Raw genomic sequence first — 18,583 nt, forward strand, 5'->3', positions numbered from 1 at the left:
TTGGTTGAAAAAAACTAAAGTTGTCCTTTAAAGATGTAGTCAGTGCTGTGATTTTTCTTTTAATTACATTTTTCTGTTTTGTATGCGTCTATGGAGTTAACATTAGTCGAATAGACCCCCAGCCACAGGTGTGGTTATAATATTTAAATATGTATTTGGGGTTTCTTCCTGAAAGCCTTTGAGTCAAAAGGCCCAATCGAAATACAACAAGTTAGTGACATAAAATCATCCTCCCCATTATCATACTATATCAATACTATATTAACAAACAGTTATGGGCAGGCTTAAGTTCAGGTGGTTGCACTCCATCTTTAAATATAGGAAGGGTCACACATTAGTTTATAGGTTGTATGTTTAGGGTTAACGCTACAGTATGCATGATTTCATTTGTGAGTCGTGCCCCGGAAGTAACATGCTGTGTTCACCATTAGGCTTACACTTAAAATGGCAAATGAAAGTTCCATAAAATCGGCATCCTGTTGATGTCATCACAAATATAGTAATGCATACGTGTGTGTGTGTGTGTGTGTGTGTGTGTGTGCACACGCACGTGTATTTAAGTGGGTTTATGTAACCATGTCCTCAGGTGACGCGGTTGAGCGTGCTAGTGTGGCTTTCTGAGCCAATAGTCGGACATCCACGCATGCACTCACGCGCGCGCACACACACACGAAAGGCCTTTGAAAGAACACAGTGATGGCTGCTTTTTTAGAGGAGAGAGACAGACAGACGAGCCAAATGAGTGAGCAAAGCTCTCATGATATCTCTCATCTCTCTCTCTCTCTCACTCAAAGGAATAGGGAATATAGGCATCGACCGATGGTGGAAGAAGTTCACTTTCTCTTACTTACTGTACGTACAAGTACCAACACCACAAAGTAGAAATACCATATTCACAATTTGACTTCAATAAAAGTATATGGCATCAAACCATACCACCAAAGTGAAAGTACTTATATTTCTGTCCCGAAATGGCTTCGAAATGAGTAATTCTCACACAAAGTTCACAACGGGGTGTGATTTGACACTGTGTGATCAAATGCCATATATAAATGACTGCACTTCATATGAGTAGAAGTACTGGAGTAATGGAGTAAAAGTACAACATTTGCCTCTGAGATGTACTGGAGTAGAAGTACAAATTTCGAAATACTCAGGTAAAGTACAAATACCTCAAAACTTACTGTAAGTACAGTACTTAAGTAAATGTACTTAGTTACTTTCCACCACTGGCCCACCACCACCCCATATTTGACTGACGGCACACATCAACGGGCAATACAAATTAAAATATGAACCAATCCACACATTTCAGGAGAGCTGCCCAGCACGACAGGATGCAGGCTAGGAAGGAGAAAGGAGGAGGGGGGGGGGGGGGGGGGAAGAGCGTTTAATTTGTTCCCCCCCCCCCCCCCGAAGGCTGCGGTCCGTGATAGCGGCCGGGGGTCTGTCTGCTTCCCCCGACAACGTGGTTCAATCGTCTCCGTCGAGCGGAAAACTCGCCTGCCGATGTTGTGCTTTTGTGCAACGCTGTAGTTGTAGTATGATCAAGCATGGTGTTAATTTATTAAAAAAATGATAAAAATAAAAATAAACAGTAGAAAAATAAATGATCACATCATATTTGTCAGGTGAAAGAAGCGCTGGTTTCTTTATTTAGCAATGAATGCTCCAATCAACCGCTACACGGCGGTGACGAGGGTTTTTTCCCGGTGTCACGTCACATTTTTGGGAGGCTTAGGAGACGGACGGAGAGACAGAGACACTAACTTTATTAGTACCCATCATGGCCGACAAGCTGCCGAGATATAATGGACAACTCGGTTTGCATCACTCTCTCCTCCTCTCTCTCACACACACACACAAAGGTTTGTACTACTATTGTTGTGAGAACATTTTAGGACAGCAATACAATTATTACAAATTATTCAAGGTATTCACAATTACTTCAAAAGAATTGCTACAATCGTTTCCATGCTGAAAAATGTCCGTACATTTTACCAAATGTGTGCGAGCAGGCCAGGCACGGAGCCAGGAATTAGGCATAGCCCAATACGAGGTAGGTACTCTGGCCCCGGTGTGTGTGTGTGTGTGTGTGTGTGTTTGTGCGCGCGCTCTGTTCCCATTGAGTGGCTGAAGGCAAATGCTTATAGTGGCCGGGCAATACATTACTTACAGAGCCACAGTGCAGAGAATACAGAGGTATACCTGCTTATAGTGACAACTTGAAAAGAGAGGCTTCAGCTACTGACTGCAAAGTAGTTAACTTCACATTGTGGTCGTTTGCCTCCGAAAAAGAGGCTTCAGGTACAGACTGTGAAGTAGAAACATCACATTGTGGTTGTATGGCCTCCGCAAGACGGTTGGTTCACGTCCATGTCTGTCTAGACTCATATAATGTGCGTGTGTGTGTGTGTGTGTGTGTGTGTATTAATATGATTAACTTAATGTACACCATTGTTTTCTCACTCAACAGTAAACAAACCAACATACTGTATAAGTGTATGGGGTATCTGCACATTTTGTAAAGTGCCGCTTTTAAGACCTTTTTAATACACAATTCTGGTTGCTTTTCGGGGCCGGCAGTTCCAACGCTGTGGGTTTCGACAAAAAAGTGCCTTCAAAACGAGTCTGTAGAAACCAATGGGTCACTGACGTGACGGTTCCCTTCGTCCATATAAATATTATTTTAACAGTTGATGTTTATCGCCCGGGGCGAGTTGAGGACAGGTGGAGTTCATAATGTAAACCTTGCCAACGCTGGAGTTTCAAGTTGTGCCATCCAGACAGGCTGGTGGAAAGGCCGGGCGGAGACGGCGGATCAAAGATCAAAAGGCTCCACCCGCAGTGACTTTAAGCTGGAGGTGGGGATTAAGTACACAGCCTCACAGAGTCACCACGTCATGGCTTACAGTCACCATACTGAGACGTCCACACAGGAAACATGTCAAACTAGTAGCATATGCCCTCATAGCAGCATGGGTTTATACTCCAACACCACTCTGTTGTTATGAAGGACGTGAAGGAGAGGAGGCACCGTTTAAAGGACATGTGGCATTAGGACGGTAGAGGTGGAAGGGGACAGAGAACCAGAGAAGGAAGGATTAGAGGAAGGAAGGAAGGAAGGAAGGAAGGAAGGAAGGAAGGATGGAAGGAAGGAAGACATGATAGGAAGGAAGGAAGGAAGGAAGGAAGGAAATTAGGATTGATCTAATGAGGAATGGATAAATAGATAGGCTACTGGCATAAGGAATAAAAGCACACACAAAAAGTACAAGACATAATAGGACCCTTACAGGTGCATTTGGTTCCATTTGTACTCTCTCAGAATTCTGAGCGTCCTTGAAGAGGTTTGAAGTTAAAGCCTCTGTAAAAGACGTCGTGTACAGTGTGTGAATCCATCCGTGTCAGCGACGTTTGACGAGTGACTGCAGCAAACCGCTAAATGCCAACGCGTCCCGCTGCCACACTGCTGCTATCGCTGATAGGACCAGAGCGCCACGCGCTGTGCTAATTGGCTTGCATCGCTGTTGGATTTCATCAACAGAGAGTAGAGCGAGAGAGAGAGAGAGAGAGAGAGAGACAGATAGGTAGGAGGCAGATTTGTAAACAGCGGATCAGGACGACGGCTATCATGTCCCCTAAACTGGTGGTGGGATGCTCTTCATGTTGTCACGACAGGGTATGACGCTGACAGTGACAGAGTCAGACAGACATTGAGACAGACAGACATTGAGACAGACATTGAGACAGACAGACATTGAGACAGACATTGAGACAGACAGACAGACAGACAGACAGACAGACAGACAGACAGACAGACAGACAGACATTGAGACAAGACATTGAGACAGACAGACAGAGAGACAGACAGACATTGAGACAGACAGACATTGAGACAGACAGACATTGAGACAGACAGACATTGAGACAGACATTGAGACAGACAGACAGAGAGACAGAGAGACAGACAGACATTGAGACAAGACATTGAGACAGACAGACAGAGAGACAGACAGACAGACAGACAGACATTGAGACAGACAGACAGACATGGAGACAGACAGACATTGAGACAGACAGACAGGCAGACAGAAAGACATTGAGACAGACAGACAGGCAGACAGACAGACATTGAGACATTGAGACAGACAGACAGACAGCATGTGTAACATTTTGACAAGTCAAAATGGGGTTATAGTTCATGTATCGTTGCTATTGCATGGGCAGAAACCTTCTTTTTTTAACTTGTTCGAACCTTTCGCATATTTTTGTAAATTAGCCCTACTACACTACAGTGTCACACAAAAGCAGCAAAAGCTAGCGCGGTGCAAAGCAATCCATTTTGAGCTTGTAGATATGCTACTTTTGAATTAGAATCCTGAAAGGTATAACAATGTTGGACATGTGTGGTTTCCACCCGACAGAGATATCCTTTTGAATGGCAATGTGTCTAATCGGATTTAAAAGACAGTTTTATAATAAGCTTCACAAACTCAAGCATGGCTGCACAGATAAAGTACCAGTGCACGTATAAAGTCCTTGTGATACGATTCTGGAGAAGACTTTCATTATATCTAGCCATTAGCAGAGCATTACACAGTGCACTCTGTATAGATATGTACGCTTTTAACTAATTGGGCGCCATAATCGCCATTTGGCGCCTCCTGTCCAAACGCCCTGGGCGTAGATATCGCCTTGTCACGCCTATTTTAATATCAATTGATTACGGTTCACAACTGTGTCCTGTACGCACTCATAACAAAAGAAAAAACAAAGAAAAGCGGAAATGAAAATTCTGCTGGCATATGCTGTTTATGAGGACGCAGTTTTTAGAATCGGATTATTCTTTTTGGGTCCAAACAAGCTTGACTAAAGGTGTCCGCCATTTTAAATGAATGGACGGCGCTCTGAGCCACCCACCAGATGGCGCTGTTGGCGGTTAACACTTATTTTGCCCAAGACTTCCCCACTCGTCTTTATAATTGCACCCGTAGAAAGGCCCAAGACGTCTGGAGACAATACAACCTGATCAGATTTCGGCCATTTCAAAATAGTCGATCTACAAGCTCACAATGTGGCGCATTGTGTGTGTGTGTGTGTGTGTGTGTGTGTGTGTGTGTGTGTGTGTGTGTGTGTGTGTCGCGCAACCGTGCGTGTGTGGGTGCACGTGCGTGTAGGACAGAGATAATTGAATTTGTCTTGTCTTGTGTCTATATGTGCAATGCACCAGGAGATGGTTGGTGTTCCCTATGTGTAACTATATGTATTTTATTTCTCTCTCTCTCTCTCTCTCTCTCTCTCTATATATATATATATATATATATACACATACAGTATATATCAACGCCCTACTACATCATACATGAGTGTTGCGTATCAAAATAGCCGATCCACAAGATCAAAGCACGTCGCATCGCTCCGCTTTTTGAACTTACGGATGTGTCATTTTCACCATTTCTGAAAAACGTGGAGCGTGGTTCTGTGTATTCTTTCATATTGAACCCATGAAAAGGATTAATAAGAGCTAAATAAACACTACATTGGAATGACTGGATCCATTGGAACACATTCTCCCATTTCCTGAAAAGCAGCGCCTCACAAGGTTTCCCCGCGACAGAGACCATATGTGTACTATAGGTGAAGGCTGATGCTCAAGGTTGGATAACAATCAGGCTGACCAGCGGGCTTGTGTCAGGGTTTCTCCGCCAGCTGGAATCAGTGGCAATCAGACGGCCAGACGTGAGGCGAATGGAGAAGCGCGGGAGGTTTACAGCGCCGGAGAAATACAAAACAAGTCGCGGCTATCGAGCAGGTGCAGGCCATCTCTTTCAACGCTGAGACATGAGGGCTGACAGCATATACAACTGACTGACTGCTTTGTTGTTCATTTGTTTTGTTAAAGCTGGGTTCACACCAACATTATTAGTAAAACTGAAACGAAATGACACAAACTAGAAATGAACAAAGCATTTCAGTTAGCAGTTAGCAGCCATTTTCAACGTATCTTCATATAATTGGTCCTCACTAATGCTCATTATAATATGGTTCCATTTCGGTCCACTCACTTCTGTGTCTCAGAGGAGGGCTGTGGAGGGTTCAAAAATCGTTGGCAGGCAGGTTTGGACATTTCAAACACAAGATTGCTTTTCTTTTTTTCCTTTAATAATGCAATAACAATTGCTTCCCTCCTCTGAGACACAGAGTGAGTAGACATGAGTAATATTATCATGAGCAGTAGGGGCCATTGATATTATGAAGATTGGTTGAACATGGCTGAAGTTGTCCTTTAATGAGCAACTTGTCTCTTCCCACTCGGGCAGTGGTGCTGTAATCATCCAGATCATGTCTGGTATTCACCGGGGCGCTCCCAGATCCCATCTTTGAACCCCTCTGCTACGGGATAATCTGAGCAGATAATCCCTTCTGATCAGCCTCAAATGGGAACCGCTCCGACTGTCAGGAGGGGGAGTCTCTGACCCAAAATCTCTCTGATTACCCTGCAGTAGCGTTAGCCCGGCTTAATCCATTTGGGCGGGAACCCCTTTTGGTGTTTTAAACATTGTTATAATTTAGCTATTGAAAAATGAGTGGCGCGCTACAAGCTTGTATAGGTCTGCTATTTTTGAAAAATCATGAAAATGTGGCGCAGGGGTCCCTGGAACAACATTTTCAAATGGGGGGTCGGCGGCCAATTACAGATCATTTTTGTGGTCCTTGAAATGAAATATTGGGAACCACTGATATAGAATCAAAGGTATTTCAGAAAACTGTCAGGATTTAGAAGACTTTTTTTTTTCGATGTCAGGCCAAAACGGGTTAAACAAGACACGAGGGGATATCGACTCCGCTTGTAACTGTAATGAGTCTACTACACCCGTGGTTCTCAAGTTAGGGTCTGGGGGTCCCCAGGGGTCCACAGTAAAAAGAAATCACTAAATATAGCATCACAATCACCACTGTCTATAACACTATACACAGTACATTTGTTATTTGAAAAATCAATGCGAATCTGCAAGCTCACGTTGTGAGTCAAAATCTTGTATCGAGTGTGTGTGTCTACACCATACATTTTGTCTGTTCTCTCTTTCTAAGAACCAAAGTGCAGTGCTGTAATGTTTTTGGACTCACTGACTTACTTCCCAAAGGTCAAATGATCCAATTAGCGTTCGAGAACCGTTATATAACACATACAATTAGTGTAATATCACATACATGCCGATAACCCATTTGGGCTTACCAATTGAAAGACTTGTAACCCTTTTATCGGTTAAACTAGTTGCGTAGTTACTGCACTTTGACTTTCGACCAAGCCTTACAGTAGTATCTCAAACTGTACTACTGGCAGTAGTACAGTTTGAGTCTACTGTAAGACCTGTACTTGGTCTTACAGTAGACTCTGGTCTACTTTAAGACCAAGCCTTACAGTAGTATCTCAACCGGTGGCGATGCTAAAATGCACGTTTACACCCAGTGAACACGGGGCTGGATTCTAAACATTAATTTGTTCAGAGCTACCGTGTGCTTTCGTCGCAGAGGCAAATGGGAGGTCATTACGCGCATAATTTGCCCTTTTCCTTAATTCCGCCGTTGGAAGTGAAATACCGTAGCATTTGGAGAGCTGCAATTAGATTGAGCCGCGCAATACTTGCGGTTAATGAAGTCATATTTCAAGTTCAATAATGATCGTGTGGGCCAGACACAGACCAGAGAGGAGGCCGGGGCCTCGACGATTAACAGGCAGGGGAGTTTACTAACCGTGTTCAGACCTTGTCAAGTTATACAGGCTTAATGCTCGGTGGAAAGGCACGTATTGAGGCGTTATCTTGGAATGTCCCTCCTGTTAAAATGATCATGTTGTCCTATTAAATATGTGTGTGACAGAGAGAGAGAGTCTACTGAACTAGTTGTATTTTATTAGCATACTCTACCATACAGATATATTAGTTATGTTGTGTTAGCATACTCTGCCATACGCACTCATTGGATCAAATAACATTTTATTCATCGCAATACGTCTGAGTTTGTGCGGGTGTGTGCGCGCGCGCACGTGCGTCCACGTCTACTGCATGTGTGTGAGCGAGTGCAAAGCGTCTGTGTTGACGTTCGGTGTCAAAGGGAGCGCTGATAGACGCGCGGCGAGCTGCGGGCGACGACATTATGAATGCAATTAGGAGGTGTCTGCATCGATCTGCATCACGGCGCGTTGGCACGCCGCCGCCCTCTGATCCACGCGGAAAACAACACCCAGCAAACCCTAACATGAGACCATGAGCGACATGAGAGATACAGAGAGAGAGAGAGAGAGAGGAGGAAAAGAAATGAGGCCAATGGAAGTGTGAAAGCTGGAGAGATAGACGGAGGAGTTAACAACTCTGCGGAACGCTGAAATAAATATGAAGACTCCCCCTCGGGGGTCTAGCGGAGCCGCATCCAAACAGACCACGGCTGTTTACGCCACATCTTAACCGCTTGTTCTTAATTCAGCTTGATGGACATGATAGTCAAGTGATGTAGTTGGAGATGAACACGAGATGGTGTGCACTCTTTCAACATTAAACGCAAAATTGTTGTTGCTTTTTGTTGTTCAACCCGCCTGCCGAAACTCAGATGATGTAGGCTGACAGAACTTTTTTGATCCTGCAGGGGAAATTGCATTTTAATCACACTTTTCAGGCCGCAAGCCCCCCTCCCCAAAAAAAACATATGAATATTTCAACTGGGCCCCCCTCACCCAGACAAGCATTTGTAAGTGTAAGAGTTGAAGCATTATGTTGCGTTTGACTAGCTTTCATTGTTTATTGTGAAAATAGTCCAGCTTTTAAATTGGTTATTCTAAAAAAAGAAAATCACACTTCTTACATAGTGCCATTGTGTCATTTGTGTCATTTACTGCACAAAAACATTAAAATCCATATAATTGACTGGCAACATTTGACATTATAACTACCCTAAACAAACATTAAAGACCATGGATTTGGCGACCGGTTATTTTTAATTACCGTAGGCTCGGGTGAACAAAATGCATACTTGGCTGCCACATGCTGTAATTTGGGAAAGACATGCATTGGAGGGGCTATAGTGCCCCTCAAAAAATATCACTTTACGTACCATACCCTGATGGAAAATATTGTTTTACCTTTTACTTTGTGTTTTCGGTTTTATCTTCTTCTTTCTTTCCCCCCCCTTTACTATGTTCATTAGTACTCAATATTAGTCTTTGTTTGTTCTATGTGTCTTGTTCTGACCTTATATAGATATTGACAGCAAAGAAAGAAATGTGCAGATATTGTGAATATACTGTTTTGGGTTCGTTTACTATTGAGTGAGAAAAACAATGTTGCACATTAAGCACATCATGTGGGAACCACAGTTTGAGAAGCACTGCTCCATTGAATGAGGTCCGTCAGCTTGTAGATCTACTATTTTCGTCCAATGAGCAACTACAGTGTAAACCAAGCCCTAACTGCACACAGCCAAGTACCTGGCCGGCCCAAGTTCATCAATCACCCTGTCACATCTAATACCTGTCCCCTAGCGCCCTTGTCCCCTGGGTGTTCCTGTCCTGCTCATCCGTGGGGTATGTGTTGTGGTGTGACTGTGTGCATACACATGTGTGCGTGCGTCTCCGCGTGTGAGCCACCATCTCTCCATTATCGCCCTTGACACTTACGGCCGATTGGATTCTTATCAGCCCCCATCTTGGCTCCCACCCCCCCCCTCCTCGCTCGGCGCTATCTCACACCCTCCCCCGCGAGGGGCCTAATTGAATCTGGAGTGTTGGGAGACTGCCATGACACGCTGGCCGCGGCGTGTCACCGTGTCACGCCGAGATAAGGACTCCCTCCCGACGAACGACGGCAATCAAGTAGCCATGCTGATAAAATTGTACTGTATACCTGGGATCGGATTGAGCTGTAATGTGTAACCCCCCCCCCCCCCCCCCCACCCTCAAGCCACCAACCAACCCCCCTTGAACCATGTTCAGCGGGGTGGGGCTGTGCAGTCATGCGGGCAGCCGGCCGCCGTAGCCCAGTGGGTAGAGTACGTATAGGTTGTTTTGGGGGATAATGGAAAGGTCGCCGGTTCGAAGCTTATACAGTAAATACCGTGTCCCGACCTATACTGTCCCTTACATTCATCTGAGTTCCCGTCCCAGATGTTTTCATTTCTTAAATTCATTTTAAATTGGCTATTATTTGAAATAAACCTTTCAAATAAATACAATCAAAAATCGAAGAAATATAGGCACATTATAGGCTCTGGCCTGACAGCGCGTCGTGTGTTCGAGTCCCGTTCATGACGACCTTTGCTGCGTGTCTCCGCCCCTCTCTCTCCCTCTTTCCTGTCCCTCTTCACTGTGACTATCAATAAAGGCACAAACGCAAAAAAAAAATCTAAAAAAAAATCTTTAAAAATCCAAGAAAGAGTGACACAAAAAGATTGGAAGATATTTTTGATTATCAACTTCTAATCGATGAAAGCAACTGTTGAATATGTCACGAGTAATTCAGTGTTAAATATATTGACTAAGACTTAGACAAAAGACTAATGGTCTCTTTTTTATTTTTCCTTTTATTTCTTCTTGCTATTTTGTAACTATTTATTTTAATTGTTTTTCCTTGTGATGTGAAATGCAAGGAATTGTTTCTGTTTTATTGGCATATTTGAAATAAACATAACAAAAAAAAAAAAATCAGAAGAAAAAGGACTAAGACTAAATGATGTGTTATTCAAAAGACTAAGACTAAATCAAAATAAAGTGTAAAAACGTACATCTCTCCATCATGGTAAATGTGTCTATTCTAGTGGACTGTAGAATGTGTAACAACAGGAGGCACAGCATCACATGTGCAGGAACAGACTAGATGCCTTGACACGGGCCTTGAAGTCGCCAGCTAACCAGAACCAGAGTCTCCCTTACATTCATGCCGACCCAGCCCGAGGGCCAAAAGATTTATTTTCACGCTAAAAATATCTAGACAAAACCCATTTTATGCCCGAGGTGAAAGCCCATGTGTTTGATATTTAACTGATAGTAAATTGTTACTCTCTCTCTCTCTCTCTTACTTGTTAAATGAATGGCACAAGTGCTGTGGCTTTGTCATGTGATGGTCGTTAGTTCAAACCGCATCCTCCTTAGAAAAAAAACACGCTGCCGGTCATATGAACAGCTATTTCAGCTCACTCTAGGGTTTGAGTGGTTAACCGTTGCACACCCATGCCGCTGCATCAGCACCGCCACTAGGCATCCAACACGCGAGGGGGGTGTGGCGGGGGACACAACATAATAATAATAAGAGTTTTCTTTGTGTCTCCGCCGCTTAATAATCTTAATGATCTAATCAGCCGCGGTGACCCCTCTTCCCCCGACCGGTCTATAGCAGTGAGTTTAAGTGTTATTTAGCACCGACATTAGGACGACTCAAAGTTATCAATCTGGATGAGAGGGGGGGGGGCAGCACAAACATATCATGCACAGCAGGGCAACCAAATGGTCTGTGCTGCATTGTTTGAAGAAAAGAAAAAAGAAAACGTTTTACTCGTATGTACCTGTGCATTAATTCATTCATTCATTCATTTTTTTGATAGTACAGTGGACTATTGACAGGAAAGGGGGAGAAGAGTCAGAGAGTGACACGCAGAATACTGTAGGTCTGTCGGGCTAAGGAATGAAACCCAGGAAATCACTCCCCTGAAAGCAGGGGTTCTCGACCCGTGAGGAAAAATAAATAAAATAAAACCCTGCCTTAAGCGATTCAGACCGTACGACGTGTGGGAACGTCATGACTAAAGACCCAAAGGACGTGCACACACGTCCTATAGCGCATTTTCATTGATATCAAACGAGAGAAAAATTATTCAGATTTTTTTCTAATTTTTTTGGGTTGGCCTATCCTTCTGCAAGTTCCCCGTTTATCGCTCACAAAGAAAGGCTGCGTAATCTAAGCCGCTCTCCGTGGTTTTGACCAGATGGATGTACTAAGCTCTTCATCTCTGACTTCTGACCCTCCTCTCGTTCAAAATATGAACGCGAGGGATTATTCGGCGATTCCATCGTACCGATAGCGAGGTAAGCAAGCAAAGACCAGTCTCCCGCAGAAGGAGAAACCCTCTTACCTTAAAAGGGCAAAGCCCTTCCTCTTCTTCTTGTCGGGGTCGTCTTTGCTCTTCTTCTCCTTCTTGGCCTTCTTCTTCGTCTTGCTCTTCTTGCTCTTGCCGTCGTCCGTCGTGTCGTCCAGCTCCTGGCGGGAGGAGCCACTGGCGGGCGTGTCCCGGCCCGAGCTCTGCTCCGATAGGTCGTCGTCTGTCGGAGGGGGAGGAGCAGAGAGGGAGGAGAGGGGGAGGGGTCAGGCGCGCTTCAGTGATGGTGCATGGTCTACAACGGGATTCATCCAGATATAATTATTAGCAATATGACCCGCCCCCAATATCTGGATTTCCATTGTACTCCCAATATGCAGTATCACCATGTTATATGAAGTTGAGTTTAGTTGATTGACAGACATGGATGGTGAAATTAATGAATGACTCAATGAATGAATGAATGTGGTTTTTCCTCAAGAACGCATTTAGAACTGCACAGTCCCCTATACACAAATGACTGTCAGCTCACAGCCCAATCAGTGTGTAGTCAAGTTCTCTGACGACACTGTTATCCTTAGTTTACTCACAAGTGAAGGTAACACCAGTAGCCATACAACTGGAGTGGACAGGTTTGTAACCTGGTGATGAACATCACTTACGAGTTAATGTAAGGAAAACTGAGGAGATTGTAGTGGATCCCAGGTCTATAGGTGACCACACCACGATCACCATACATGGTCATGACATCAAACAGGTCAACTCCTGTAAATATCTAGGAGTGCACATGGATTGTGATATAAGCTGGCACTCCCATGTGACAAGTATGTGTGCAAAAGTACACCAACGCCTTAATTTTCTCCGTAGACTCAGACTCTTTGGTGTAAGTAGAAACATAATGCTGATCTTCTATAGAGCTATTATAGAGTCAATTCTAAGGTATGGTATCACCAGTTGGTTTGGAAACCTAACTGTAAAATACAAATCTGAGATCCTTAGATTAGCCAAAATGGCAAGGAAGATCATGGGTATGTCTACACCTCCGATCACCCCCCAGGTCATCTTTGAGCAGGCCACCATTGGACAGGTTAAGAAAATTGTGTCTGACCCCTCCCATGTACTATACCCTGAGTATCTAATGCCATCAGGTAGGAGGTACGAGGTCCATGCGTGCAAATATAATAGGTACAGGCATTCCTTTGTCCCCCTGTCAATCACACTCCTTAACAGAGTCCTTGCAGAGGGCAGACAGGGTAGGGGTTGTCAAGGAATTTGGGGTGTTAAACACGAAGGTTATGAGGTGATGTTCTTCCTCTTTTTCACTAGGTATGTTGGTGTGTGTTTTTTTAATGTTGTACGGGTCACTGTGTGCCTTTGTTGTCTTGTATTGTGTATTGTATTGTATCTGTATGCTGCAGGGCGGGTCCTTGGGGTCCAAGACAAATTTATCCCGTGGGAGACAAAATAAAGAAACCTTGAACCTTGAGTCACAAAACTGGGGTCCTGTTGCATTAGGGAGTGCCCCAACAATGCCTGAACTAAAGTTGGGAACTGGGTCCTAAAGAATGACTAGAGGTTGCCCAAAATAGGCCTGCACAAATAATGCAAATTAAATGAACCTATGGGGAATTTTCTACACAGCAAATATGTGCTATATTGGATTAATCCAATCGTTCTAGTCGACATTTCTAAGAAATTCACTGTTCCTTTCTTTAATCATGCATGTTATACGACAGCGCGTCGTCCTCCTTCTCACCGTCGTCCGCCTCGGACACCCCTCCTTTCTCGTAGGAGTGGTCGATGGCGGCCCGGAAGCTCTGGTTGCAGCCGCGGCCGCGCACCATGTGGTGCGCCCGCGGCCGGTGGAACGGCACCTCCTCCTCGGCCTGCTGCAGCGCCACCTCCGACACGGCCGTCTGCAGGCTCTCCAGGGAGCTGGACTTCCGCAGGCCCAGCGTGGGGCCCAGCTGATCTGGGGACTGATCTGGGAGACGGGGAGAGACGGCAGAGAGAGATGGGAGAGGTGGATGTGGACGTTGAACCGTTCTGACCTGAGATCAGATTCTAAAAAATGTCTTCTACATCCTGACGTTTTTTCTGAAAAAGCTACGTTTCTGTGTCGGTCGTTCTTCGGTTTTTCAAAAAATAGCAGACCTACAAGCTCGTAGCGCGCCACTCGGTGGCGCGCTATGAGCTTGTAGGTCTGCTATTTTTAAATAGCTAAAGCATAACGTGATGCTAACACCAAAAGGGGTTACCGCCCAAAATGGGTTAAAAGCAGGGATAGGCAACCTTAGGGTGCCGACGTTAGCACAGGGGAGGGTGATCACTGGCATGAGTGCGATTATTCTATGTGCATTCAGACTCTGAACTCCGACTGGGTCGGGGTTAGTGCCAGCAGAAGTCTAAATAATTCTTAAGAAGAAAATATGTTATGTGTATATGGACACGCACCAGTTGCTGGAGATCATTACGCCTATACAGTATGTGTAATCTTAGTCCAAAACCTTTGTACTTTGACTCAAGTACGATTTCAAATGCAGTCCTTTGTGACTGTGATATTACTACTTTAACATCATCATACTATAATTAACCGAATGTCTGAATGAATGAATGTCAGAAACACCACCGTATCTCCTCATTGCCTGCACCAATCGCTCCCACTTTTCACACAGGCATTGACCATAATAATATGGAGGTCTTAACGAAGCCATTTTTTCAATACGATTAATAATGAATTTATTAGTGAATAAAAACCTGTTTATTTGTCCATGGTCTATCTCCGACCGAGCCACACTATTAGCACACATCTCTCCATGCCAAAAAAAATCTGCACGCTTCCAGAATCCGGCTAGGCTACATTTTACCGACGCAACTGTCATATTTACGGTACAGATATTGTTTTTACATCACCACACGATCCCACGGGACTCATCTCCCCGCAAATCACGTGTCACCAGTGAAATGCATGTTGGGACGGACACAGATTAATACTGGGACACAGTTTCCGACGCAACATTTCCCTTGCATTCTCCAACGCACTTCCCCTTTTTCACACCGCCCCCAGGCAGGCATCAGACCTATGCATCAGACCCACATGAGGAAAACAACTCGGTACCATAGTACAGCTACTCTTGCGTCAGTCGACATAACTTCTTCTTTGGGGAAGCATCGTGGCCGGGTTGCGTGGCACAGGCACCTGAAAGCTCCGACAGTTGGACGGAGGCATGTTAACGTGAACACACACACACACACACTGTTTCGACACCACACTGTCCGCCCCCTCCTCAACCACCTCCTTTGCCGTGCATTACACATGGGCTACATGCACGCTCAAAGCCTGGACACTGACAACGACAGCTTACAGCCCTGCGCGCACCCAGCGTGGCTGCGTGACACACTGAACAGCACGATCACAACGGAATGCTTATCTGTCGGGGTCTCGGGGTGGCCAAATGGAGACGTTTGGAGAAGACAGATCCCGTGCCGTCGCCCGTCGGAACAACTCAATGACAAAATACATACAGACAGATGCAATGACAACGACACATTCCTAAATCACACAAAACATCAAATTCTTATCCTGATTATATAAAGAACAATCTACAACTTGCTTTGAAGCCCAAAAAGCCAACCTCCGCGTTCACCGTTTAATAGCTTATATCTTAGGGACCGTCTACAAAGTGCAACACCGAACTTGAAAATATTCAATAACTTCCATTTATAGGCAGAATATCACCACCATATTTACATCACACATCAATGGTGTACTTATGATTGTACTACAGCATTTAATTAGCCTATACTTTAGTGCCCAACCCAACTTCCCAAGACCATCTGTAAACAATTCCCCCCCTATCAGTAATGTGATCTATTACATCGCACACTGAACATGATTTGCTGTTCATATATTCAGAACGGGTGTTGGACTAGTAAGTACAACATCAGAGTAGCCCTGCGTTCTGGCTATAGCAAGGGTGCAATATGACGGTTTCTCCTGTTCTGTGAAGTAAAGCAAAAAGAACAAATAAACTCTCCCGCTTTGGTGAAAGCTGCAGCACTTGAGATGTTACGTCTTTCTCTCTCTCTTTCTCTTTCCCTTTCTTTGACGGGGAGAGTTTTGAAAAAGCCGTTAACTAGAACCAAAGTGAAACCGTTGAGATTTCAAGGACGCCATATGGAGTTGAAGGATTTAGGGAGGAGTGTGTCGCATTCCTTTAAGTCTTTAAATTGACTTTCCGAGAGGAATTGTGGGGGAATGAGGAGGTATGAATGGCTGTAGGGGAGAGGAGGAGGAGGGGGTGGGGAGGCTTCAGGAATAAAACGCTCAATTTGAGAGGCAAGGATTTGTGTCACAAATGTAATTACGGCTGTCCGGCTCACAAGCTCCCCCCGATGGAATTAAGCTCCTTTGCCAAAACGAGCCGCCGCAACCAAAAAGAATGAGAGGAGTTCCGCACATGCGGTGTGTGTGTGTGTGTGTGTGTGTGTGTGTGTGTGTGCACGCGCCCGCGCGTGAAAAGTGTAAGGTCTGATTGGTGCAGAGTTGCATGCCAGAGTTGCACATCAAAAAATAGTAGATCTGCAAGCTCACAACGTGCCATGTAGCAATGTGTTGTGAGCTTGTACATCTGCTTTTGTCCTATGTGCGACGCCGAGTGTGGCAAAGCACAAATCAGCCATGATATGCGTGATGTGTGAGCGCACGTGTGCGTGCCTGTGTGCGTGTGTGTGAGAGTGAGATCTCTGTCCATGCGTGTCAATTGGTTGAAGGCTGGAGGTAAATGAATAATGAGGCTTTAATGGTCAGGATGAGTGCCCGCCTAAACCCCCCCCCCCCCCCCTGTTTGGACCAGCGGAGGGTGAAATGAGTGTTTATCACACACATCAGACGGCACGCTGCGCTCGGCATGGCGCTCCTCGGGACGCCCTTTCGAATCACGCCTCGTCCGATTCGCCCGCCGCTGCAGCCTCCTCGATGGAGACGAGACAAAAAGGCCAACAGACGGGGACGGATGAGACGTTAACGCCGTTCAGCAGCGTCGATGAGATCCAACATTAATTGGCTGTTTTCACTACTTTTGTGTGAGAACGCAGTACAGGGTTTCTCAAAGTGGGTGACGTGTCACAACGGTAACAAGAAGACTCGCCCCGTTTCTGTTTTCCTCCCAGAATTTTCCCCAGTGAGGGGTGGGAGAGGCTGAACAGCAGACGGCTGGACTTTGAATTTCTCTAACTATAAACTTTCATGACAGCAGACAGCCTGTACAGCAGAAAGTACAAATATAATTTATGAAAAGCTACTACAGTGAAGTCTGTTCACAGAAGTTGTTGTAGGATATGTGGGGATTATCTGACGAGGTACCATTTGAGTGTGCAAAACCTTACATATACTAAATTGTTTATAGGGTCAATATAAGTAAAATAATATAGCCTTTCCACAGGAGTATCTTTTTATATTTTTCCAAAAAGAATACAAACAGCCAATAGCATATTACAAAGTTATCCCCCTCACTGGTGACAATTCCGGGAGGAAAAACGGGCAAGCACCGGGTCGAGTCTTCCGGTATTCGTCACAACTCCAGGGGGGGGGGGGGGGGATGCTTTGATAATATTTGTAATTGATGGATATCCCTTCAGTCAGTCTAACCACGTAGGGCAGGCCGTCTAGACTCGGTCAGTCAGTCTAACCACGTAGGGCAGGCCGTCTAGACTCGGTCAGTCAGTCTAACCACGTAGGGCAGGCCGTCTAGACTCGGTCAGTCAGTCTAACCACGTAGGGCAGGCCGTCTAGACTCGGTCAGTCAGTCTAACCACGTAGGGCAGGCCGTCTAGACTCGGTCAGTCAGTCTAACCACGTAGGGCAGGCCGTCTAGACTCGGTCAGTCAGTCTAACCACGTAGGGCAGGCCGTCTAGACTCGGTCAGTCAGTCTAACCACGTAGGGCAGGCCGTCTAGACTCGGTCAGTCAGTCTAACCACGTAGGGCAGGCCGTCTAGACTCGGTCAGTCAGTCTAACCACGTAGGGCAGGCCGTCTAGACTCGGTCAGTCAGTCTAACCACGTAGGGCAGGCCGTCTAGACTCGGTCAGTCAGTCTAACCACGTAGGGCAGGCCGTCTAGACTCGGTCAGTCAGTCTAACCACGTAGGGCAGGCCGTCTAGACTCGGTCAGTCAGTCTAACCACGTAGGCAGGCCGTCTAGACTCGGTCAGTCAGTCTAACCATGTAGGGCAGGCCGTCTAGACTCGGTCAGTCAGTCTAACCACGTAGGGCAGGCCGTCTAGACTCGGTCAGTCAGTCTAACCACGTAGGGCAGGCCGTCTAGACTCATGGATATCCCTTCAGTCAGTCTAACCACGTAGGGCAGGCCGTCTAGACTCATGGATATCCCTTCAGTCAGTCTAACCACGTAGGGCAGGCCGTCTAGACTCATGGATATCCCTTCAGTCAGTCTAACCACGTAGGGCAGGCCGTCTAGACTCGGTCAGTCAGTCTAAC

At 45.5% G+C, this 18,583-nt stretch overlaps 1 protein-coding gene across 1 annotated transcript in view; it reads right to left on the reverse strand.

The window, feature by feature from the left end:
- Nucleotides 1–18,583, reverse strand: part of LOC310853930 (partitioning defective 3 homolog B-like) — a gene marked incomplete at both ends in the record, with an annotated part of 195,089 nt that overhangs the window by 84,099 nt on the left and 92,407 nt on the right. The window contains 2 exons of the mRNA XM_083758404.1: nucleotides 12,121–12,307; nucleotides 13,841–14,068. Coding sequence (XP_083614530.1) covers nucleotides 12,121–12,307; nucleotides 13,841–14,068 — 415 coding nt within the window. The remainder of the gene's footprint in view (nucleotides 1–12,120; nucleotides 12,308–13,840; nucleotides 14,069–18,583) is intronic.

The sequence above is a fragment of the Protomyctophum parallelum genome, assembly GCF_964188405.1.
Source record: "Protomyctophum parallelum genome assembly, chromosome: 23".
Lineage (NCBI taxonomy): Eukaryota > Metazoa > Chordata > Actinopteri > Myctophiformes > Myctophidae > Protomyctophum > Protomyctophum parallelum.